Consider the following 25,269-nt stretch of genomic DNA (forward strand, 5'->3'; position numbering starts at 1 on the left):
ACACCATTCAGAGTGATCTAAAGTAAAATGTTTTAGGGTCTTTATGATTTTTTTGTTTGTAATTGTCAGTTGTGATTGTTTAATTTCCATTTTGGATGTGTTTTCACTGTAATACAGGGCTCAGCTGTAAAAGAAACCTTGGTCTCAGTTGATTTATCTGCATGAATAAAGGCAAATAAAATTAACCTTAAAAATCTACCCAAAATATTTTAAGAGTGACTCGATATACTGTTAACTAAATCTTTCATCTTTAATCAGGTGTAATACCATGAAATATAAAATGTACAATATGGTCACGTACCTCTTAGCAAGTCAGACAGTAGAGGGCCACACTCTTCAGGAACGCTATAGTCTCCTTTTCCAATGTTCTCAAACAGCTTATAGATGCTGTCACCTTCAAAAGGATACAGGCTGGTCGTTATGTTATATCTGAAACACAAAAATAAATAAATAACACAATTTAATATAGAATATTCTCATGACACGAAAAATCTAAGGTTTATAGTAATTTGTGTGTTTACATTAACGTCATACCCAAGAGGCATGAAATACTTAGGCCAGTTTAAACAATCAGGACACTCACAGTGTGACACCAGCAGACCAGATGTCCACTTTGAACCCTGAGAAGGTGTCCAGTCCGTTGGCGATCTCTGGGGGCTGAAAAGCCGGAGAGCCCTGACTTGTACAACACATGTCGTCCTCTGCAAACGGGTGCAGTGCCTGGTACGGTCAAACACAAGGGCCATCATCAGTGAAGCCTGAGATTTTGCTTGTTTTAAAAATTAAGCCAATTTATTTTAAATTATGCCCAAATTTAAACAGACTATAAAAAGGGTATACGTAAAAATGCTTAGAAACTAAAATTACCTCTGCGACACCCAGGTCAGAGATTTTTAATGCACCATCAGTTGTCAGCAGGAGATTTCCGGGTTTAATATCTTTATGAACTATTCCCTGACTGTGTAAATATTCCAAGCCATCTAGCAGCTGACAAAAGTACCTGGGGAAAATCAATGTATGTGTATCAAATTGGGTATTTGTTGTTAGCGTTTGGTCAGATATATTTAGGCTACATATGAGATCAACATACCTGTGAGCTTGAAAAACTGGAAACCTTTTCTCATCAACACTGTCTAACATCTCCTGCATTCCACATACACAGTATTCCATCACCATATACGTATGAACTCAGAAGTCAAGGAAGAGAGACGATGATTTCATAATGCTAAGTAAAACTCGCTAAGCACTATACCTTCACTTAAGTTTCTGTATTCATTCAACATAAATTAGCATGAACCTTATCGTCTATTATAGGACTGATCAATGGGGTTTACTGTCTAGTCAATGATCTCTGAAATTGGCCAGATACTAAAAATATATAATTTATTCATGTATGGGAACATTCAATTTGCCCTTTAGAATACACTTTTCTTCCTGAATGGAACAAAGATGAAAGACAAATGCATTCAAATGGATTGTGAAATTGAATGTCAAAAATAAACCAAATTCTCTATTCACACTTCTCAGGGTCACTTAAAGGCAATCATGTAGCAGAAGCAAAAGTGAAGCAAGAACAGGGAGCAGAGGCGTGAAAGGTAAGGATATTTTCATTCTGTTGGATTGGGGAGGGCTGGTTGGGTAAACCGGGGAGTCTACGACATAGTGGCAGCCCTTTAGTCACGACTGCATAAGTGGCATTCTCTCCAGGAGTGGAGGTCCAGGCAGCCCACAGTATGGGCAGCACACCCACATTAAAACACCCATTAACTAGCTATAACTACTGAAGGGACTTGACACGATCAGAGAGAAAAGCACAGGAATGAGAAGGGGGGGGGGGGGGGGGCTACCTCATCGCTTTTTCTGCTCTCATCGTCAGTTCAATCAGTGACACACATTAAGAGTACATTGTGTTGTTAGATGAAGAAATACGTTCGCTCTGATGTAAGCAGCTGTGCAGGTGGATGCAAACAGAAATTACTGCCTTTCAATGTATTTGTTTTTGTTGCTCTCTGATGTTGCTACTCATGAAGTGCTGTTTTTAAAAGCTTGAATTCATTCCCACTTCTGGCGCTACGTATAAAGACTGGTATCAAAACAATATGGTGCCACGCTGCCTTAAGGAACTTAGGTTCAGAATTCAACTATTCCCGCAGTTGTTTAGAAGCAAAAGACAGAGCTCTTACTTTCACACCAACAACTCAGTCAAGGTTTTATCATCATCATCATCATTGCTGTTACTGCCGCATTGAAAACGGACCTCTGTGCCACAACTGGGGGGAGGATCATACTGCGAATAAAACAACAACAACCCCTAAACACCCATTTACACAAAGAGCATTCATAAAGACATGCATTTTAAGTCAAAGTCAAGACATTAAATCAATTTGAAATGACTCAGCAACAAAGCATTTTTGCAACCAACGGAGTTACAACCACATCACCACTTCTTATAAGATATTCTCACCTCAACAATGTCCTAAAATGTCTGGATTTATTTGACCTCACAGGTGTCTAAATCATTCCTGGTCTTAAGTGTTAACTGTACTAAATGTAATGACAGTTGTATTTGTCTACAGTGGTAGACATCTGAGGACACGGCAGAGATGATTAGAATTACCGTGAAGAGTGAGTTGGGGGAGACAACAGAAGGTAGTGTGTATACCTAATACTGAGGTCCTGGAGCATCAAGCCCCACACCTCCAGACTGCAGATGTTTTATTTTGTATAGAACATTTTTATAATATAATTATTAAGTTAAAGAACAGTAAAATGTGTAGAGTTTGAGTCAGAAGGTCATTCTAGAAGGATCTTCAGCTTTACCCACTGGACCACAAATGCCAAACATGCATTTGGGCTACTTAGACTACTGACATTTTGATTCTGGATTTACCAGCAGCAAAACAACAGTGTCTTGCACAGACTCCCAGAAATATAGTCACTCACACACTGACACACAAACATGCAATGCTACACCTACACCCCATAACTGCTGCTACTGGAATCCCATTTATATTACTGCCCAAAGTCTATTCATTATCACTGTCAATTTCACAATTCCCCAGAGGCATGTTAAAATATTCCCAGTGTGTAAATATCCTACATTTTTGTACGGTTTTAATTCTCCTACCATTTTATTTCCATGGCCTTCTTCTAAGCATTTGAAATAATGTGTATAAGAGTCATAAACAATGCCAACAGCGACCCCATGTGGTCATACCACTCACTTACAGCAACATGGGATTTCGGGCAGCGATCGATGGATGCTTCCCTTTAAAGTTTCACTGCTTAGTCTACAATTGTTCCATGGGAAAACAACCCCCTAAATCCTCCCAAAATAGACCAGCCTATTTGACAATCAACACATGAAGCTATCGTGCACAGACATATGCAGTGTTGGTGGCTGTGAATGCTTTGTTAGTGTGAATTGTACAATGAGGTATGCGTATGTTTCAGATACACTTCTGCTAGAAAACCGTAAGAGTAGTTTAAAAGGATATATCTTTTGCTTCTCCTCAATATACAAAACCTCAACCAACTGGATAATATTCTTGTGCCTCAATCTTCGTAAAAGCTGAATCTCTCTGTAAGGGGAAAAAAAAAGGTTTAGCACGGTAAAGCACAGAAACTTACTATTTACCCTATGGAAGTTATGCACATTCATAAGCACCCAATTGCAAAAAAATGTAGGGCAAAGGATTTGGAACAACCGCGACATTTCATCTTCTGGCCTTTCAAAGGTAGAATTAAGTTAGAATAATCGAACACCAGTGTCTTGAAATACATAAGGACCTCTGAGGCAATAATACAAATTGTAATTTGAAACCACTAGCTTATTCTACATATATCAACACAAAATTCAGTGAAGGCCCATGCAAAGAAATCCACATACTTTTTGACATTTTGCTCCCCATTGGGGATGCGTCTCAGTTTCTTCTTCTTAAGGATCTTGACGGCCCTCCTGCAGAGTGTTTCAGAATCCAGCATCTCCTTCACCTTCCCGTAGGAGCCCTCCCCTAACAGGTCCCCCATCAAATACTTCCCAATCAGCTTGGCCCTCTTCCTCCGGGGTTCATAGATGACTTCTGTGGAGTCAATGCGGTGGATGAAAGTTTCCATGCCCTTGGCCAGGTCACTCGGACTCTCAAAATAGTCCATATTCTCATGGAAGTCCTCATCACTCATGGTTGTGCGTATAGTGTGACCGTTTACTACAGATGTAAACCAAGCTGATGAGTCTGGGTGTCCCGGGTAAAATAATACACATTCGCAATAAGAATACTCCTGCACAGAAAAGTTAAATGCAGACTGTGGGATTGAAATGCAGAACACTGCAATGGCAAAAAATTTAACAATGTTCTCCTCAGCCCACTGATGATAATGCACTGCTTAAGCAGTGTCCTGAGAGGTGAGTGGACTGGGTGTAGGAAGTGTATCTACAGAATATAGTTCTGGTATGACAAAATCTTCTGGTTCTGTCTTTGTTCTCAGATGAAATGGGCCTATTCCAATCTTTTTAGCCATGACCTTGTGACCCCTGGAACTTGCAGTGTTGAAATGTGTGCAGACTTCGTTGGTTGTTGCAGAATGACATCATGTTTTATGCAAACCAAGTAATTGTGTTCTGTATGCATTATTGCTTTTCAACCATAATGTGTTGTGAATCCAGTGTATAATAGATTTCAAAATGTAGGCATTTTAGCTAGGATCTTATCTCAATCCATGTATTAGACAAACCCTGTGTACTTGCCAAGACTGAGCAACTGCTTAGTTAGCTTCAATTAATCACAGAAGGGATCCTCAGATCTGTGAAAGGCAAAATCAAATAAATAAAGATTTTGAACAAATTCACTTTAGAACCACTTTCCAGATACATGTCACTGTCAATACCAAGTACCAGTTGTTGATATGCTATAACACTTAAAATTGAAGTCGGAATTATTACAAAAAAACTAAACTAGCAGTATCTTCTAAGGAAAATATCTAATCCACTCAACATTGCAGGTCATGAACATAAATGAGGGCAAAAGCCGGGCCAACCAAATGTTAACTGACGTTAGCAAACATTGCTGTCATTTTTATACTGGCTAGTTTCCCTTGATGATAGTAACGTTACTGTTACTGACTGTACAGGTAAACGAAGGACACACATGAACACAATTGTCCAGTTATGGATTTGCACCTATTCAGGGGGATGTACAAAAAAGAAAAGCCGCACTGTAGCAACCAACAATGGTGCAAAAAACAACACTTGAGATAAACAAGCGTTATCCTGCTAGCCAACTAGATAGCAAGCTAACATTGCCAGCATCAAGTCATCTTAGCAACTGCAACGTTTCGCAGTGAAATCCAAAACCCAAGCAATGTTTACATGTAGCTTAACGAGCTAAACCCTATATTCATTTGCGTTAGCAATATAATTTGCATTACATTCTCAGGTATGGGGTATATTGGCTGTTTGTTAAAATAGGTAAACTTTAGCCTGAACGCTAGCTACTTACCATTGTCAAAGATTTTCTAAATGTTTGCTGTCAGGAACGCTTCCATCTTGTTTACATACCCTGACGCACCGCTTCAACCTACTTTCGCCTTCAAAATAAATGTCACTCATTAACATTCATGAAAATGTATGTTTTTTCTTATTTCACATTTCGACAAAAACAAAATGGAAAACAACTTTCTAATGTTGTTAAATAATAATACATTATAATTTTCTGAGAGGAAGCATAAATTCCACTGTGGATGTATTAAATCGCATGCCATCTTGCTCTAAAACATATAATTCATCAAATCAATCAACAGCTGAGAAATATGGAATTGCTATCAGGTAAAATGTGGCCCGATTTTAAAGCAATACAATACGTTTAAAATAATAATAATAATCTAAAAAGAGATCTAGATTTAGATTTATCTTTTTTTTTTTGTTTCATTTGTTTCTAGATACATGGGATAGTTTGCGTGAGTATATCTTTCATACCTATTTGAGCAAATAATTCAGTGCCCCGGTGACATTCTTTATTATTCTGCATGAATGTGCTATTGGATTATTCAAATTAATGATAATAATGATTTTATTCTGCCTTCTTTTTAAGGATGTTATGTCAATACTTACCAGTTGATGGCAGCAATAAGATAATATTTCTCTGGTCTAGATTAAAAATCATCACAATGTAGCACTTTCCATTGCCTTATTGTAAATTAACCGCTAATTGGAAAGAGGAAGGATTCAAATTTCTAAAAACGTTTTGTTTTTATCATTATTGGGTACTTAGTGTAGATGGCAAAAAAAATTGTAATCATAATCATAATAAATTACGAACTAAGTCTAAAATACAACAAAAAAATGTATAGATTGAGCAAACAAGTCCTCAAATGACAGTTCTAATACAAAAACAAATTATTCCACACAACAGTTTTAACCTGAAAAGTCTCACCAGTATTGCTTTCCCAAATTTTTTTAGCTCCTTATAATAAGAGATTAGAAGTCGCTCAGAGCTACAGGGGTATTCAAGGCTAACCCACAGAGGTCCAAAGCCTCCTGGTTTTCTGTTCTACCTGATAATTCATTTTACCCACGTGGTGTTCCAGGTCCTTGATTCGTAGGAACAATGAAAAAACATCAGTGGAACTGTCTTTGAGGTCCAAAGTTAGGTTTCAGGAACATAGCCTATGCATCTGTGTGGCTCAATGATCCAATCCATGTGAGCTGCCAAAGTGACCTGTTGCTCCAGCCCACCCACTTCACTCTGGCGGGTCAGCATTCCATCTGTGCCCTAGGGATCTCTGTACAGCAACAGAAGGCAAGATCATTCACCACAACTTACAGAAACAGCATATGCTACTTTCATTTACTCCACCATCAAAGGGACTATATTAATGCCAGAGGCAGACAGATGGGAAAATGTACACAACTTTGGCTCCTACTCCCAAGCAATTTCATACGCTACAGAAGAGGCGGAATGAGTGGACAGGAGAAACAATGGAGCCGGGCATCCCCACAGAAATCAATAGGCTAACCAACACGTGTCCATATATGGTAGACCAAAAAAGATGGCTGATAACTAGGGGTGAAAGAATAATGGAGGTATACATGTGGATTAAATTATTCTCATGCTCACTGTACCATTTCATTTATGGATTCTACCAGTGAAATGAATGCAGAACCCCTCACCACACTCACTTATTTGTTAATTATATCTATTTGATCCCCTTTAGCTCCTCTCAAGTCAGCAGTTATTCTCCATGGGTTTCACAGATAACATAAAATATATAAGAAGGCAATGATACATTGATAAACCCTTAACGTCACAAAAATAAAACTCCAATTGCTCTCTGACACTGACGCCATTCATCTGCTTATGCTTCTCTGGATGAACTGGGGCCTCACATCTTTTATCACTTATTAGCTGAATATCCTCTCATAAAACGAAAAATGGCTATCATCTTGCTTGCCCTGATCCTAAAACAATATGTCTTATGTGGGAATTTAACCACTTTAAGCTTAGTGGTCATTGAGACTGTCTGGGCAGGACATATCTGATTTAATAGTATACTTATATGGATTCACTTTGTGTATTGTTTAGGTTAATCTACAATGCAATTAAGGTATATAGCTGATTAAATCTGCATTGTGGGAAATAAAAAAAGATTGGTATATTACATTTTTGAAACATACACTATTTGGCCATAAATATGTAAACACTAAAGTTTGGAGTCTCTCAGATTTTTTTTTTTGATCCATTAAAATAATATCAAATTGATCAGAATTACAGTGTAGACATTGTCAATGTTGTAAATGACTATTGGTGCTGGAAATGGCTGATTTTTTATGGAATATCTACATAAGCGTACAGAGACCCATTATCAGCAACCATCAATCTTGTATTCTGATGGCACATTGAGATTGTTAACCAATTTACCATTTTAAATAGCTAATTGATCATGAGAAAACCCTTTTGCAATTATGTTAGCACAGCTGAAAACTGTTGAGTATATGGAGCATCAGCAATTGTGGGTTAGATTACAAGCTCAAAATGGCCAGAAACAAATAACTTTTTTCTAAAACCCATCAGTCAATTCATGTTTTGAGAAATTGAAGCTATTCCATGGGAGAAATTGCCAAGAAGCTGAAGATCCCATAAAATGCTGTGTACTACTCTATTCACAGAACAGCGCAAACTGTCTCTAACCAGAATAGAAAGAGGAGTGGGAGGCCCAGGTGCACAACTCAGCAAGTGGACAAATACATTAGATTAGATTCAACTTTATTGTCAGTGTACAAGTACAAGTACAGTACAACAAAATACAGTTGGCATCTAACCAGAAGTGCAAATAGAAGTGTGCAGATAATTTCTAAGTTAAATAATTAAGAACAATGTGTGTTATTGGTGGGATGTATAAATGTGCAATGCAAATGCAAGTACAAATGGCAATACTAAATGTGCAATGAAGGCCAATTGAAGGTGCTAGGTAGTATGTGCAACTGAAATGCAGGGATAGCAGCGATGAAGTTCCTGAGGTAGACATGTACATGTACCAACTGAAAACCTCCTTATCAGACTTTGCAACGCAATGCGAATGTGCAGCGTTAGAAGTTCACAAGGATCTTGGGAGACAGATGGTCCTTCTTCAGTACCTTTCTGGCCAGGGTTGAAGTGTTGAGGGTCCAGGAGAAGTCGACGGAGATATGGTCAGTGTTGAAACAGACGCCTCACAGGTCCTCAACTGGTAGCTTCATTAAATAGTACCCGCAAAATACCAATCTCAATATCAACAGTGAAGAGGCGACTCTGGCATGCTGGCCTTTTAGACAGTTTAGAGTTGCAAAAAAAAAAGACACATAAGATTAAGATGGGCAAAAGAACACAGACACTGGACAGAGGAAGATTGGGAAAAAGGGTTATGGATAGACAAATCTAAGTTGGAGGTATTCAGATCAAAAAGAAAATGTTTGAAAAGTAGACTGAAGTGAAAAGATGCTGGAGGAGCGCTTGATGCCATCTGTCAAGCATAGTGGAGACAATGTGATGGTCTGGGAGTGCTTTTGTGGTGGTAAAGTTGAAGATTTGTACAGGGTAAAAGGGATCTCGAAGAAGGAGGGATATCATTCCATTTTGCAATGCCATGTCATATTTGACACTTGATTGGAGGCAGTTTCCTCCTACAGCAGGACAATGACCCACACACAGCACTATGGGTTAGATAACACACTATGCAATAATTACAGTGGGGAGAACAAGTATTTGATACACTGCCGATTCTGCAGGTTTTCCTAATTACAAAGCACGTAGAGGTCTGTAATTTTTATCATAGGTACACTTAAACTGTGAGAGACGGAATCTAAAACTTCACATTGTATGATTTTTAAATAATTAATTTGCTTTTTTATTGCATGACATAAGTATTTGATCACCTACCAACCAGTTAGAATTCCGGCTCTCACAGAGCTGTTAGATTTTCTTTAAGAGGCCCTCCTGTTCTCCACTCATTACCTGTATTAACTGCACCTGTTTGAACTCGTTACCTGTATAAAAGATACCTTTCCATACACTCAATCAATCAGACTCCAACCTCTCCACAATGGCCAAGACCAGAGAGCTGTGTAAGGACATTAGGGCTAAAATTGTAGACCTGCACAAGGCTGGGATGGGCTACAGGACAATAGGCCAGCAGCTTGATGAGAAGGCAACAACTGATGGCGCAATTATTAGAAAATGGAAGAAGTTCAAGATGACGGTCAATCTCCCTCGGTCTGGGGCTGCATGCAAGATCTCACCTCGTGGGGCATCAATGATCATGAGGAAGGTGAGGGATCAGCCCAGAACTACACGGCAGGACCTGGTCAATGGTCTGAAGAGAGCTGGGACCACAGTCTCATAGAAAACCATTAGTAACACACTACGCCGTCATGGATTAAAATCCTGCAGTGCACGCAAGGTCCCCCTGCTCAAGCCAGTGCATGTCCAGGCCCGTCTGACTTTTGTCAATGACCATCTGGATGACCCAGAGGAGGAATGGGAGAAGGTCATGTGGTCTGATGAGACAAGAGCTTTTTGGTCTAAACTCCACTCGCCATGTTTGGAGGAAGAAGAAGGATGAGTACAACCCCAAGAACACCATCCCAACCGTGAAGCATGGAGGTGGAAACATCATTCTTTGGGGATGCTTTTCTGCAAAGGGGACAGGACGACTGCACCGTATTGAGGGGAGGATGGATGGGGACATGTATCGCAAGATCTTGGCCAACAACCTCCTTCCCTCAGTAAGAGCATTGAAGATGGGTCGTGGCTGGGTCTTCCAGCAGGACAACAACCCGAAACACACAGCCAGGGCAACTAAGGAGTGGCTGTGTAAGAAGCATCTCAAAGTCCTGGAATGGCCTAGCCAGTCTCCAGACCTGAACCCAATAGAAAATCTTTGGAGGGAGCTGAAAGTCCATATTGCCTAGTGACAGCCCCGAAACCTGAAGGATCTGGTGAAGGCCTGTATAGAGAAGTGGGCCAAAATCCCTGCTGAAGTGTGTGCAAACCTGGTCAAGAACTACAGGAAACATATGATTTCTGTAATTGCAAACAAAGGTTTCTGTACCAAATATTAAGTTCTGCTTTTCTGATGTATCAAATACTTATGTCATGCTATAAAATGCAAATTAATTACTTAAAAATCATACAATGGATTTTTATTTTAGATTCCGTCACTCACAGTTAAAGAGTACCTATGATAACAATTACAGACTTCTACATGCTTTGTAAGTGGGAAAACCTACAAAATCGGCAGTGTATCAAATACTTGTTCTCCCCACTGTATATAGGGAAGAAGCAGTCTTCCTGGTATTCTGCTCATAATGGAGTGGCCAGCACAGTCACCGGATCTCAACCCTGTTGAGCTGTTGTGCGAGCAACTTGACCATATGATATGTAAGAAGTGCCCATCAAGCCAATCCAACTTGTGGGAGGTGCTTCAAAAAGCATGGGGTGAAATCTAATCAGATTACCTCCACAAATTGTGCTTTCCACAAGATTTTGGAGTGTCTGTGTAGGAATTTGTGCCCATTCAACCAAAACAGCATTTGTGAGGTCAGGCACTGATGTTGGATGAAAAGACATGGCTCAAAATCGATGCAACAGTTAATCCCAAAGATTTTCAATGGGGTTGAGGATTGGCCTCTGTGTAGGCCACTTAAGTTCTTTCACACCAACCTCATCGAACCATGTCTTTATGGACCACGCTTTGTGCTCAGGGGCACAGTCATGCTGGAACAGGCCTAGGAAAGGGCCTTCCCCGAACTGTTGCCACAAAGTTGGAATCACCCAATTGTCTAAAATGTCTTTGTATCCTTTAGCACAAAGATTACACTTCACTGGAACTAAGGATCCTAGCCCATACCCTGAAACACAGCCCCAGATCATTATCCCTCCTCCACCAAACATTAGGTGGCGTTCACCTGGCATCCATTACATTCAGATTTGTCCATCAGACTATGAAGAGTGATTAATCACTCCAGAGAACATGTTTCCACGGCTCATGCTTGACACCACTCAAGCCGACGCTTGGCATTGCATATGTTGATGTGAGGCTTGCATATTGCTGCTCAGCCATGGAAACCCATGTCGTGAAGCTCGCGACGCACAGTACTTGTGCTGATGTTGCTTCCAGAGGCAGTTTGGAACTCTGTGGTGAGAGATGCAACAGATGATAGGTGATTTTTAGGTGCTACTCGCTTCAGCACTCAACGGCTTCTCCTTTTGTATTTGCGTGGTCTACCACTTTGTAGCTGGTCTGTTGTTGCTCCTAGGTGCTTTCCCTTTACAGTTATAGTGCTTACAGTTGACTAGGGCAGATCAAGTAGGGCAGAAACGTCACAAACTGACTTGTGGCAAAGATGGCATCCAATGACAGTGCCAGGTTTAAGGTGAGTAAACTCTTCAGTACGACCCATTGTACTGCCAAATTTTGTCTGTGGCAATATGATGGCTGTGTGCTGGATTTTATGCACCTGTGAGCAATGGGTGTGGCTGAAACACCTGAACTCAATAATTAAAAAGTTGTACTATTATTGTTGTTATTGGTTATAACCAACATACATAGAGCAATTAATACTAAGTAACACAATTCAAATAATATGAAATTATTATTCTACATCAGACTATTTTTAAAATCTTAAGAACTTTTTAACGTCATTTTTATGTTATTTCATACGTTTGAAAGGTATGCACATCCCATTTGTAATGTGCAAGGCCTCTACTTTCAGAATAACACCTGATGAACTGGAATCTTTTTTTTTTGTTCAATCCACAATCAGAAGACGCGTGTCTATTGCACTCTGAGGGACGTCTCATGTCTGGAAATTGAGTCAGACAGAGCCTTGTCGGTTCCAGCATTGTAACTGGCTGAGAGCATCGCCCATCCCAGCAGCATTCGGTCGCAGCTAAATATTTATATAGAGGGGAACGACATCAGCTAGAAGACATTCATTCACGTAAGAGAGAACTGATCGTCTCCTTTGCTAAGTTAACATTCTTTCTAAACCTTCTGACGACAACAAAAACACTTTTGCAAGTTTAGCCAAAGTTTTATTTTCTTATTTTTTTTGCTATTACAATGGACTTTTTTCGTCGTGTACTTTTTGGCTTGACACTTGTTACTTTGAGTCAAATATTTGGAAAATATCCTGTAAATGGTGAGTAAAAAAGACGTTCAAACGACTATGATTAAGAAAGAATTGTCAAACCAAGTTTTGCCGTAAGAAGCGATGTAACCTTTTCAACTCTTTGAAATCATTTAGAAATGACTGAATGATGACCATCCGCCATAAAACACATCAAGACCAAACATGATTGAGTGCGCATGGTGTAGCTGTGTAGACATAGCGTGCAGTTTATACATAGTTGGCGTTAGTGTACAGAAGTGCATGTTTCAGATCTAAAAGGTAACGTTATTCTCGTGCAGACTATACTTTGAATACCGTATACGATTGAGGCTGATATGTGAAGGTGTATAGAGTTGTATCTTTGATGGCCTGTAAACAAAACCACATGATTGTGCAAACATATTTTTCTCTCTGATTAGGTGAAGTCGATGCTGCTGTATTTTATGTGGACAGAGTTTGGCCAGCATACGTAGTTCTGACTACAATTGGTCTGGTCAATTGAGCCCAGTTTGATATAGGTTCAAGAGTGCTGAATATTGTAGGCTACAGGTACTCTGAAGTGGGCCATTTGCATTTCTTGTAGTCCCTAAAAGATAGTTTAGGTAGGTAAGTTACATACAATCATGTATGTCAGTTAACACTGAGATCATGTGTTCTTGTGTTTGCTTTGGTGTGTTCAGCGGGCATGTGCTGGCTGCAGCAGAGCCAGGAGCAACGCTGTGATATGGTGCTGATGCGTGGGGTAAGCAGGGAGGAATGCTGTGCTGGGGGCCGTCTGGACACGGCGTGGTCCAACACCAGTCTGCCCATCAACGAGGTCAGCTTGCTGGGCTTCCTAGGAATCGTATCCTGCAAGCCCTGCAAAGGTAACAATGCACTACAACTCTCAGAATGACCTGCTATGGACAAAACTGTAAAAAAGAAAGTATTCCCAAAACCTCTTTAATTATGATTTTGTTTCTCAAACGGTTTGACAAAAACTCTAAGTCGCACCCAACGCCGACCCACTGCCAACATCTAGCATTTAGTATCAGTTCTTCATGTTGTATGAACCCGCAGTTTTTGTATATTTTTATTATTCATCCTGTATAATGTTTTCTCAGTGAATTTGGTGGTGGTTGTTATCCCTTGTTCAGGGAAATTAGTAATTCAAATGAATAGGTTTATAACAAATCATATCACCTGATATTAACAGATTGTGACCATGAGATGGTGCTGTTTTTGCTGTTAGTAAAAAAGTGTCCCACACTTAAGTGTTCGTTACGGACGGTTGAAATGATATAAGGATATAGTTTTGTCATGATATGGAGTTTCCCATACTGTATGTGCCGTGGAAGGATAGAGCTTGGATTTGCTCTAGACTAGAGCATGCACTGTGCTGCGTTGCTAGAAAAGGCCATAATCAAGAAGCGATACTATAATTTTACTACTGAAAACACACGTTAGTGTTACCTTTTCTGTTTCAATGTAAACCAACTCGTGCACCACACGCAAACATGCTTTCTGTCTGCAATGAGGAGTGATCTTTGCAGACAAAATGTAAGAGGGTTGTGCTCGCATGGTAGGACTGACCCCTGCTCCCCAACCCAACAACTGAGAATTATTTTGAAAGAAGGGGGCATCCTCCATCGTTTGGACATGCATCCAATTTAGAAAGACCACAAACAGAAAACGATTGTCTGCTAAATGTCACAAAAGCAATGAAAAAACCTGTTAGTTTACTTTTATAAATAAGCAGTCACCATCCGAGAGTCTGGTACTCCTTAAAAGTTTTTCTTGCAATTAAAGGAACAAATAAATATACTATGATATATAATGTTACTGTCAAAAAAATCGAATATGATATGATGTGATATGATTTTTAACACCGTATCGCCCAGCCGTAAACTCACATTTTTTTTCTTCATAAAAGCATCTTCTATTGCAGTGTTGTTGCTATATTCAAAATTGAATTGGCGACCAGTTGCAGTTAGTGCCTTTATGATGCAGATTATACTTGTTTATGGTACATCACTGTTTGTCCAAGACAATTAACTGTCTGGAACCTGCATACATTTTTCATCATTCATTGCATCTGTAATTCCAAACTGACACCAACTATCAAAACAGCTAATAAGAAAATGTGATAAATTATTCGCATTCACATTCAAACTTAACAGCATAATGTTTCACTCAAAACTCTCGTTGAATGTGCTTTTAAATTATTGTTTAGATTTTTGGACAAACTACAGTAACATATTTTGAATATATGTTTTTTATAAACTGGCCTGAGAATATAATCTAGAAAGAATACAAAGTGATTTCATAAACTAAAGAATGAGTGGTCCACAATTGTGTACATATTATTTTTACTTTGATATGTATTTGGATAAATTAATTGCTCTATACACTTTACATATTTAACATATGTTATCATTTGAAGGTTTAGATTTGAATTAACATTGAAACGTGGGGGATTCTCCTTTTTCACCCAAATTAGGCTTTTGGACAGTTTATTCACGGAACAGTGAATTTCACTTTCAGAGTTCTTGTCTTTGCATTTCTTTATTTGCTGAAGGATTCCATGTTTGGTTGTTCTATATAAATAAACTTTAATTCCTTAGATTTTTTTTAATGCAGAATGTATACACTTTTAGTAAAAATTTCATTCTCCTGACTTTGATGGAGGCTTTCTACTTTTGAAAGGGAGTTTTTGCTTTGTCCTACAGCATCATATAGTAATTCTCCATGTATTGTGACAGAATAATTTTATTGTGGTTAATATTGAATACATGGCTAATATATTGTCCAGCAAACCAGAGCTATCGTGAAACTTCTGAAATAGGCACATTTATTTGCACATTCTACCATATTAAACACTGAATCATCATTGATCTGTTAATTAACCTGTTGGTTACAGGATTGCTGGTGTCCACCTTCACTAAACTTCACTAAGCAGTGGTTCCTTTTTCAGTGACCATATCATGTTTCTCTGCCCCGAGGGACCCTGAAGTACCTCCTCATGTATTTTGCCATTAAGCCTATGGTCTCATGTGTCTTCTCAAGTACCCGCTGTTGGATAGACTGCCATTAAAGACGATGTCAACCAGGAAAAACAAAGAACCTCTTTGTTATTGCATTAAGCACCCATTAAACGTGTGCTTTGACCCTTATTTTACCATGTACATTGACAGATACATAGTGCAGTACTTCCTATTGTATGGTAAGGACAGTAATAATTGAAAGGTAATTGAAAGGGTGTATGGAAGAAAAGAGAAGGATGTGAATTGTTAAAAAAAAAAAGTATGTGCAGCTCATGACATTGTTCGTGGTTTTTAAGTAACTCTCATGCCCTAAAATGTTTGGAGTGCATTAGAGTCATTTTGTTGTATTTTACATACAAACATACACGGGTGGTTCAACTGCTACACATTGGTTTGTAAGTAGATTGCAGCATTAAGTTTTGTGTCTTGGTTATCTAGTGATTTATTTTTACACTTGAAGGCCATTAGAGACCACAGCAGGCATAAGCAAACCATCACTGCGGGCCTATTTACACTGCAATATCTGTATATATTCAGAAAAGTATCTAAAAATGTTCACGCTGCTAGTGTATTTTGAAAGAGTAAACGTCCTAACTCCATGCTGGTAACTTTTATTTGAGAGAATTCTCATAATAATTTTTCCCGTCAAAACTCTTAAAACAAGTAATCATGGATTCCGATAATCAATACATTTTGCGCCAATTATCGAATTGGACATCTATAGATCATTTAAAATCTACTGAGCTAAAAAGAAAATGATTGAATAACCAGTTTACATTTTCATCGATAACCTAAAAGGAATCAAATGCAGTTGGGTTGTTCATGTTCATGCTGCTGGTATTTAGAAAATATAAAGGATGAAGGATGTAGTCTGCTTCTGTGGCTTTGTTCACCAAAAAGAGAGGTCACATCATGGAATGCTTGTTCCACTGGGTGACGATTTAGACCCTTTGCGACGACGCTCCAATTTCAACTCGGATGCATCCCGTGTCCTTTGATTATCTTTTAGATTTCTGTAGAACTTGATTGGTGTCCAACCATGGCAAATTCAATTGGTTGGACATTGGATTTAGAATACCACAAAACCTGCCTGTATAAGGTCCCCCACTCACAGTGCATGAAAGGAACTCTCTGTAGACCTCTGAGAATTGTGTTATAGATCTGGGTAAAGCTGTACAAATATTGCTAAAGCATCGAAAGTTCCCAGAAGCACAATGGGCTCCATCATTGTGAAATGGAAGAAGTTTGAAACAACCAAGATTCTTCCTACAGCTGGCCGTCCATAAAGGGCCTTTATCAGGGAGGTGGGAAAGAACCCAATGGCCACTCAAACAGAGCTTCAGAGTTTCTCTGCAAAGATGGACAACCATCTCTGCAGCACACAATCAATTAGGGATTTATAATCAGTGGCTTGTTGGAAACCAATCTTGAGTAAAAGGCATATGAAATGCCGCTTAAAGGACTGAGAGCATGAGGAAAACTATTCTCTAATCAAACTATTAAGCCTTAATGCCAAGCATTCCATCTAGTGAAAAAAGGTACTGCTCATTGCCTGGCTAATACAATCCTGATGGTGAAGCATGGTGGTGGGAGTGTCATGCAATAGGGATGCAGCACGGACTTGAAAACTGAACAGGATTAATGGAAGGATGAATATAGCGAAACACAGAGATGTCCTCAGACTGGGGTGAAGAGTCATCTTTCAGCACAACAACAACCTGAAGCACACAGCCAAGACAATGCTGGAGTTGCTTTGGGAGAAATCTGTAAATGTACTTAAGTGGCCCAGCCAAACCCCACACTTGAACCCAATTGAACATCTTTGGGGAGGCCTGAAGATGGCAGTTCACCGATGTTCCCCATTCATTTTGACAGAGCTTGACAGGACCTGCAAGGAAGAATGGGAGAAACTGTCCAAATCCAGGTGTTCAAAACTGGTAAAGTCACATAAGAAGACTTGCTGTAACCGCTGCCAAAGGTTACGGCAAGTACTGAATGAAGGGTCTGAATACATATGTACATGAGATATTTAAGTTTTCATTTGAAATAAATTGGCACAATTTCCCCAAAATAAGTTTTCCCTTTGGCATTATGAGGTAGGTGGAAAAATAAATGGAAATTAGCATACCGTTATTATTCGACTCTTGTGTTACCCAGTGTATTTCATATAGACTACCTAATGTAGCCCATGAAAATACTTCTGCATGAATTCACTGAGAGAACATGACATAGGTTGAATAAACAATTCTCACAGCCTCAACTTGTCAAACAAAGAGAGCTGAGACTGTATATTGGCTTTTGGGTGTAGTCTTGGTCTGGGGCTGGAATGTTTGTGGATAGCTTTTGAACATTTATTTCTACCCATATTCACCTTTGTTAAGAGGTTTAAACAAATTGGACATTGTGTACTACTGTAGGTATTGTATATTATGAATGCTATGAACTGACATTCCTGAAACAACAAAATATTGTTTCAGGAATGCTAATAATCTGTTAAAAAGACAACAACTTATTTTGTAATAATTTGAGATGGTGGGTGTCCGAATTTTCTTTTTTGTGTTTTTAATGTTAACTGGAGAAAAATTGGATGAAGGTCTTTGTCACTGATAAATATTGACCAGTCTAAGATGAAAACCAGATGCTCTCAGGTAGCCCCAGAACCTTATTCCTTCTCTTGTCCTCTCAAAGCTTTTTTCGTACTTCAGTAATTCAATTTAAAGGATCACAGCTAGACTATGGTGGATTCCAGCAGCTCATTTGGGTATAACTAGACCATGTGTCTTCTTGGGATAACTTGCAGGGAGGGCTATTACAGCATGCACTTATATAAGCCAAAAAAGTAATATACAAACAGTATTATTTGATGGTAGATGTCATCACAATGAAACAATAAAATGTTGTCATCAGATATCATGTGCTTTCATAATGAAGAAATAACCATCATTGATCCTGAATGACAAAGTAACAAGGAGACAAAATGTATAAGACAATATTTAAATTTCAGTTATTTTGCTGGATTTCTAAATCCCTATTTCCTGTTTCACAAACTAGAACTTGCATCTTCATGTGGGGTCGACTGATTTAAAAAAAAAATTCTATTAAAAAAATTAATTGGTTCGCAGTTTCAAGAACTTTCGAGAGGCTGGTCCCAAACTCAGAACAACTACCCAATATATCCCTAAAAATTGCAGTGCAATTGAATGAAATGGAAAGAATCTGATAAATGGGCAATCACCCTCCTCCTCCTTGTCCTCCTCCTCCCTCATATAATTCACTCTGCATTAATTCTTTCCCAAGACTGGCTGGGACACAGACCTGGCTGCCTCCCCATTGGAGAATAAACTGAATTCCTGTTTACCACAGGAGAAATGTCTGCCACATGCCCAGACGTCTGTTCCTCATAATGTGGAGCACTATCTGGATCATTAGTCAGACGGAAAAAACAAACCTACGGCATCAATGCACGTGATATTGTATGGAAGTGCTTGGCGATTAATAACAATAACTTTTACTCGCCCTATTTCAAATTCACATATGGAAATCAGTTTTTTTTTTTTTGTTGCAGATACCAATCACCTTCAAAATCAGGATCAGCCATTATGACCTTGGAGTTATTACGGTTAGCTGTCTTCCTCAAAACCAGAACGACAAATATTTCACCTTGCCAGCTGAGGGATTCAATCTAGCAGCCTTTCAGTTACTGGCCCAACGCTCGTAAGTGCTAGGCAAACTGCTTTCCCTTACTAACCTGGAGGTGCCTTTCAGAGTGGTCCCAGTCGTGCGTCCTCTCCACTGGGCCACTGACTCTTAATGCTTCACAGCATTCCTGGGTGTTGATTGTCCCTCCATGTCTAACCTATATTTCAATCTGCATTGATTTGTGAAAACGTATATGAATAACAACTTGCTGCAAGTGGACTAGACCAAAAAAGAACAGAAAGAGGGAACTGGAAGGGCGGGGGGGGAATCTGATAGTGGTGTGAGACACCCAGAGGTAGCAGGCCTCTTTGGGGATGCAGAATAACAGGATATTAAAGTAAGCGCTCACAGAGAAAGGCAATAAAGTCCTACTTTTACAGGATCTCAGGGATCAGGGCAAAAAACATCACTCTGTATCAGGTTCAAACGGTTCCGGGAAGTCTGTTGAAAAATGGAGATGGTATCTGTGTTGTTTCAGGGTTACAGTTGTGGGAGAGTGTGCCTGGGCCTTGGAGGGTGTCAGTTGAGCCTGGTTTTGGTCTGTAAATCTGAACTGTCACGATCTGCCGAAACACCCCGCCATCCGTCCGTCCGTCCATAAGGCTTGGCCCTGCCTTCGTCATTACAGGGATCTTACTGTTATGGAAACAGTCTCAACCTCAGACACATTCTTGCAGACTAAACATCCTTGTGGATGACCAAACATGTGTTTATTGTGTGTTGCTGGAGGAATCGTGCATAGAAAGGTTTCCATCCGTTTGGTCGGTTCTGCGGAGAACGAATGTGGATTTGAATCAGTGGGTCTGGAGCACTTGTTTCCGCGCCGTCGTCCACCGCCACCGACCAACGCTTTGACACAAATACTGACGTTCCGTTTTGCAGAGACCTGCGATGGTGTGAACTGCAGCGCAGGGAAGGTTTGTAAAATGAAGTCCGGACGTCCTCAGTGTGTGTGCTCCCCTGACTGCACTAACATCTCCAAAAAGCATGCTGTGTGTGGCAGCGATGGGAACTCCTATCGTGACGAGTGTGAACTCCTCATGGCCCGCTGCAAGGGGCACCCTGATTTGGAGGTCATGTACCAAGGGGAATGCAAAAGTGAGTACATCTCCGTCCTTCTAAAGAGTTTTGCTGTGCGTCAGTTCAGTTATGTATTAGCTGGTGCTGATGAAGCCATATTACGCGCTACAATCCTGCGAACAAGTGTTCACCGCCAGTGTTCCTTTGTTCTGATGCCGCGTTTACTAATTTATTACTAATGCCCCGTGTGTCCATCTTCTGTCCAGAGTCCTGCTCCAACGTGGTGTGCCCTGGGACCCACACATGTGTGACTGACCAAACTAACAGTGCCCACTGTGTGATGTGCCGCATGACGCCCTGCCCAACGCCGCTGAAATCTGAGTTGCCAATCTGTGGCAACGACAACATCACGTATCCGAGCGCCTGCCACCTCCGCAGAGCCACGTGCTTCCTGGGGCGCTCCATAGGAGTGCGTCACTATGGCAACTGCTCCAGTAAGTGCCCTTCACCTTATCTGTCTGCACATGGCCTTCTTATAGTGGAATAAATGAATAAACTACCTGAAGTTAAGGTATTTTTATTGTGTCTTTAGACTTTAGATCTTTAGTATTTCAGTGTTTTTATTTGTGATTGCACTTTTCATTTTGGTGTGCGTTCCACTCAAGTTGTATTTTTTCATGTATGCATAAACATACCTTAATGGACTCTTGGACAATGTATTCAAAGTAGCTACAGAGCATTCACTGATGTATGTTTGTTAGCGGGAAAATATGGCAGAGGTTTCCATTTCCTTAAAAGTTAAAAGTTTTTCAACTCACATCAATGTTTGATAGTTTTATCTTGTGTTCCCTCTCTCCCAAAGATGTTCCAAGAAACACTCTGGATTTGGAAGGCAGTGAGGAAAATTCACTCTAGAGAGACAGTTCTGGTGTGATCCACCTGGTTCTACAGTCCACCTAGTACTAGAGGTAGCATAGTTCACCTGGTACATCCCTACCCCTGTAAATACAATGACGATACATTTGATGTGGGAGGACTTGCTGGAAGTAGCTGTTTTTCTTTCAAAAGGAAACCAACACTGTATTTGTTGATGCATGCAATGTATGTTAAACTGAAAGATTTGCTCATGAAACTGTGGAGACAGATGAAAGGCATATATATACATATATATCTTGAAAATAAGAAATACGTAGTGGACCTTAAATACAGGAATAGATGTGTATATTGTAAATAAATACCATTAATATTTATTGGAGAAGGTATCAAATCTGTTTTATTTATGTTTTTATCTTGTAAACAAATCCATATATCCATAGGTCAGGTTACATGTATTTATTTTTTATTTTGTTTTTAGGTGTACATGTACAGTATGCGAATGGTCACTGGTATTCTGTTATGTTGGAGTGTTATTTTTATTTTTGTGTTTTCATATCCAAAATTGAGGTGCTTTGTCCCCCTAAAAGCAGTATGGCAAGCAACCTCAGTTTGTTTGGATACTGGATACAATGCTTGGAGGGCGAAAATATGGTTATAATTCACTCTAAGCAAAATAGCGCAGCTGCTGTCTGTACTTCAGTCTTTGTTTGGAGGTCTATAGTATGTTTCCGCACGATCTGCCTGTACAGAGTACGACACTGTTTACGCTGGAGCCCAATCAAAACTCTGAGCCACCCACTGATCACTCTAACAGTTTAGTTCAATCTGCAGCAGTTTTATTAGGCTGTTGGTTCAACCCCAAGCCTTTACAATACCTCCACTGTTTAAGTCTTGGATTTGTTTATACAGTATTTAATGTTTTTTCGTCATATGAGTCCAATATGATGTTATTTGGGTTATTGAATAAACTGTATCACCATGTATCTGTAAAATAAAACAAATGTTGTTAGCTATATCAAATTGAAAACAAAATCTTATTTGTCTGGGAATGCCAAATAACCTAAAATTACTCAAAGTTAACTTAGCGGAACCCCAGACAATACATCTGAATGTATCTGTTAAAATGTTGAAATATTGGATGGCCATTCATTATATGGGTAGCTATTTGCAATTAGCTATTGGTTATTGTGAGAAGACTGAACAGTGCTGCCCATTCTAGATTTAAGATTTTTACAAAAAGACATACTATTTTTAAACAAATTTAAGTATTTTCTAGTAATTACAACGCTATTTCATGTACCTGTGTACCTACTGTGAAATTTACTTATTTTTGTATTTTTGTACTGCCATTTTATCTCAACATAAAATATAGCATTTGTCATGATGCGTCTTTCATGTATGTTACAACTTCAGGGTTACCGTGGTTATAAATGTGTAAAAATGTCTATATTAGTAAAGGCTGTTGAATTGGGCAGAAGTTAGAGGTAAAAGGTAACACCGGAACCTATTTGTGATTAAAAGGATTGCATTTTGAATAGTTTTTATAAAGTTTTGTAGTCATATGCATAAATATTTGAATATTTATGCATATGACATAAAGTAATAATAGTAATTCTGATTACAAATAAAGTGGTACAAATTCCAACATCTGCATTAGCATGGGGAAATGTATCACCCCTGTAATGCTTAATAAAGGTACTTAAGTGTCAGTGATTGGTCAATAGGTCATGACAATACAACAGAAATCATGAACAGGAATGAAATGTAATAGTAGGCAAAAACATATAGCTGAAACCCAGTTGTGAAAGTTGAGATGTAAATAGCATATCAAGTGGCTTGCATAACAGGTAATGAGACCAGGGTTATGGATTGTTGCTACCCTAAAACCTAATCCCTACCCTGCCCTCTGACCTTAACCATAACCCTTATCTAACCCCAACATTAAACCTTAACAATTTTAAATGTAATCTTCAGTTACGCTAGTTCTGAGTTGGGAATGTAGGCTCCGCCCTCATTGAGTCAACCAATCACATAGTTTTTGCCTTTGGAACAGATCTGTCTATAAAAATATACACCTAGCAAAAAGGTCTAACCTGTGGTCATAGGAATAATAATGATTAACTTAATTTTTGATTAACTAATTTAATCAAAAATTAAGAAATAATAATGATTAACTAATAGAAATAATAATGATTAACTAATTTTAGTTAAATATATTTTGGTATCTTACAATCATAGAATTGTACACCACTTTATAATCGACAAGGAGAACTTCCTAAAATAGCAAAACAAATAAAGTTAAAATATGCAATAAATACAAAACCACAACATTAAGTACTTTCAAGGTTAAGGGTGGCAGCCTTAGAAAACGCATCTAAGGCAGGTGTTTCTAAGGCTCCTTGGCTAAGGTGTGTGTGCTTTGGCCTGTTTAATGAAGTATGTAATGGGAGTGTTCAGTTCATGGTCGTTACATGTTGCCCATCCAGCATCTGGTGTCTGGAAGTGGTTAGCTAGTCCGCAACTGGTCTTCAGAGATGTAATTTCAAGGGTTTCCCTGTAGCTGGTCTACAACCTACAGGCTCTTTTCTGGACAAACCCCAGCTCAACAGTCTTGATTTAAGTGAGGCCAGAGACAGAATACTTGAGAATGGGTCTTATGTATCCCATGTAGGAGCCTAGTATGTTTGCTGTGGTTACAGAGAAGTGCCAAATGAGCTCGAGCTGGAACAGCTTTCTGATGGAGCTTGTTGTCAGTGCCAATCTGGCTGCTCCAGTACAGATCTTTCTGGACAGTTTTTCCACACACGGTGGGCAGTGTCTGGTGCAGCATTGTCGATGGGGGCAAGGAAAAGACAGGGCCAAGGAAGGCCCAGAGGCCATTTGTGAGGAACTCCCATTCCCGTTTCCAAGATAACAACCTGTTGTCTTATAGGCCAACCAGGCAAAATTAGCCTCAAAGCTAAGACGATAATAATATCCGGTAACTAATTCTATATCAGGCCATTTAAATCAACTACATGTCCACTAGACGTGTTTCAGTATAATTATCCTGCTGCAGTTGATGGAAATAACCTCAGAACCTCTGTTCTGCTACAATACACAATTAGCGAGAAGTCATCTTAAGATCTCAGAAACCGTAGGGGGTGTCTGTCTGAAAAGAAGCCCATGCTATCTCGGGAAGGTGATACGCGATGATTTACATTTTCACCAGTTGACACTTATAAAAACGTATCTCTAACACACATCTGGCAGCGAGTTGCATTTATCTAAATAAAAATATTGTAGTGTGAGAACACTCTAGCATACCTATGTCAGCTTGGGAGTATAGCATGGAGTACATTCATTCCTGCTCAGTCAAATCTATACACATTCTCCTACAGTTTAATATTCAACATAGATTACATTACTCCAAGGCCAAACTCCATAGGATATTTCCCTGACAGAGGAATGTGTGAGGGCCCATGTGTGAAAAGCGTCAAGCTAAGGAGGGCGCATGTCTTCACAGTTTCAACCCATGCTCTAACCTGCGTAACTTCTGGTCTGGATTGTTTGGGGTCCAATTTTAGGTACTGGAGGTTCCAATAGACCCAGCTGATTACACTTTCTCATATAAAATTACATTTAATGGGATTTAACTTAATAGTGACCTGCATGGTTGTATATATCACTTAAAGCTGTATTCCTACATTCGAACAATGAGTTTTCCCCACTTGTATTTTGGTGAAACCTGTGGGGCTATGAAAGCAATGCCTGACCATTCAAGATATACTGCATACAATGATAGTTTTAACCATGTTTTCAGGACAAACTGTGTGTGTTTACATATACAGTGCTTACAAAAGGTGTAAACAAGCTTGTATTTTGGGTTATGATGGTGTACAACAGCTGGAATAAGCTCTTGAGGCATTTATGAGTCATATTCTTAAAGAACCAATGGTTATACAACATGTAATCTTTTATAAGCCCAAAAATGGGTACACATCATCGAGCTGTCACCACAATCTT

The 25,269-nt window shown here is 39.3% G+C and overlaps 2 protein-coding genes across 3 annotated transcripts in view; one reads left to right on the plus strand and one right to left on the minus strand.

Moving 5' to 3' along the window:
- Positions 1-6,449, minus strand: part of LOC105011530 (serine/threonine-protein kinase STK11) — a 32,422-nt gene extending 25,973 nt beyond the window's left edge. The window contains exons 1-8 of one of the 2 annotated variants that reach the window (XM_034293655.1): positions 6,432-6,449; positions 5,499-5,586; positions 3,890-4,803; positions 3,498-3,581; positions 1,091-1,180; positions 868-1,000; positions 584-720; positions 302-429 (exon numbers count right to left, since the gene is read on the minus strand). In XM_034293655.1, the coding sequence (XP_034149546.1) occupies positions 302-429; positions 584-720; positions 868-1,000; positions 1,091-1,180; positions 3,498-3,581; positions 3,890-4,182 (865 nt within the window). In that variant the 5' untranslated portion in view covers positions 4,183-4,803; positions 5,499-5,586; positions 6,432-6,449. Of the gene's footprint in view, positions 1-301; positions 430-583; positions 721-867; positions 1,001-1,090; positions 1,181-3,497; positions 3,582-3,889; positions 4,804-5,498; positions 5,587-6,431 lie in introns of those variants that run through there. The other variant, XM_034293656.1, reaches the window with a different exon arrangement.
- A 5,907-nt stretch (positions 6,450-12,356) lies between these two features.
- Positions 12,357-22,921, plus strand: fstl3 (follistatin-like 3 (secreted glycoprotein)). Its single transcript, XM_010871614.4, has 5 exons — positions 12,357-12,676; positions 13,327-13,512; positions 20,251-20,466; positions 20,655-20,882; positions 21,251-22,921. The coding sequence occupies exons 1-5, from the start codon at positions 12,598-12,600 to the stop codon at positions 21,301-21,303; spliced, it is 762 nt and encodes a 253-aa protein (XP_010869916.1). The 5' UTR covers positions 12,357-12,597; the 3' UTR covers positions 21,304-22,921.
- Positions 22,922-25,269: the final 2,348 nt, after the last annotated feature.

This window comes from Esox lucius, chromosome 8, assembly GCF_011004845.1.
Source record: "Esox lucius isolate fEsoLuc1 chromosome 8, fEsoLuc1.pri, whole genome shotgun sequence".
Taxonomy (NCBI): domain Eukaryota; kingdom Metazoa; phylum Chordata; class Actinopteri; order Esociformes; family Esocidae; genus Esox; species Esox lucius.

Coding starts and splice junctions, on each gene's coding strand:
- fstl3 (XM_010871614.4), top strand. CDS start 12,598: ATGGACTTTTTTCGTCGTGTACTTTTTGGCTTGACACTTGTTACTTTG. Junction 12,677..13,326: donor TGGAAAATATCCTGTAAATG/GTGAGTAAAAAA, acceptor TGGTGTGTTCAG/CGGGCATGTGCTGGCTGCAG. Junction 20,883..21,250: donor TCACTATGGCAACTGCTCCA/GTAAGTGCCCTT, acceptor TCTCTCCCAAAG/ATGTTCCAAGAAACACTCTG.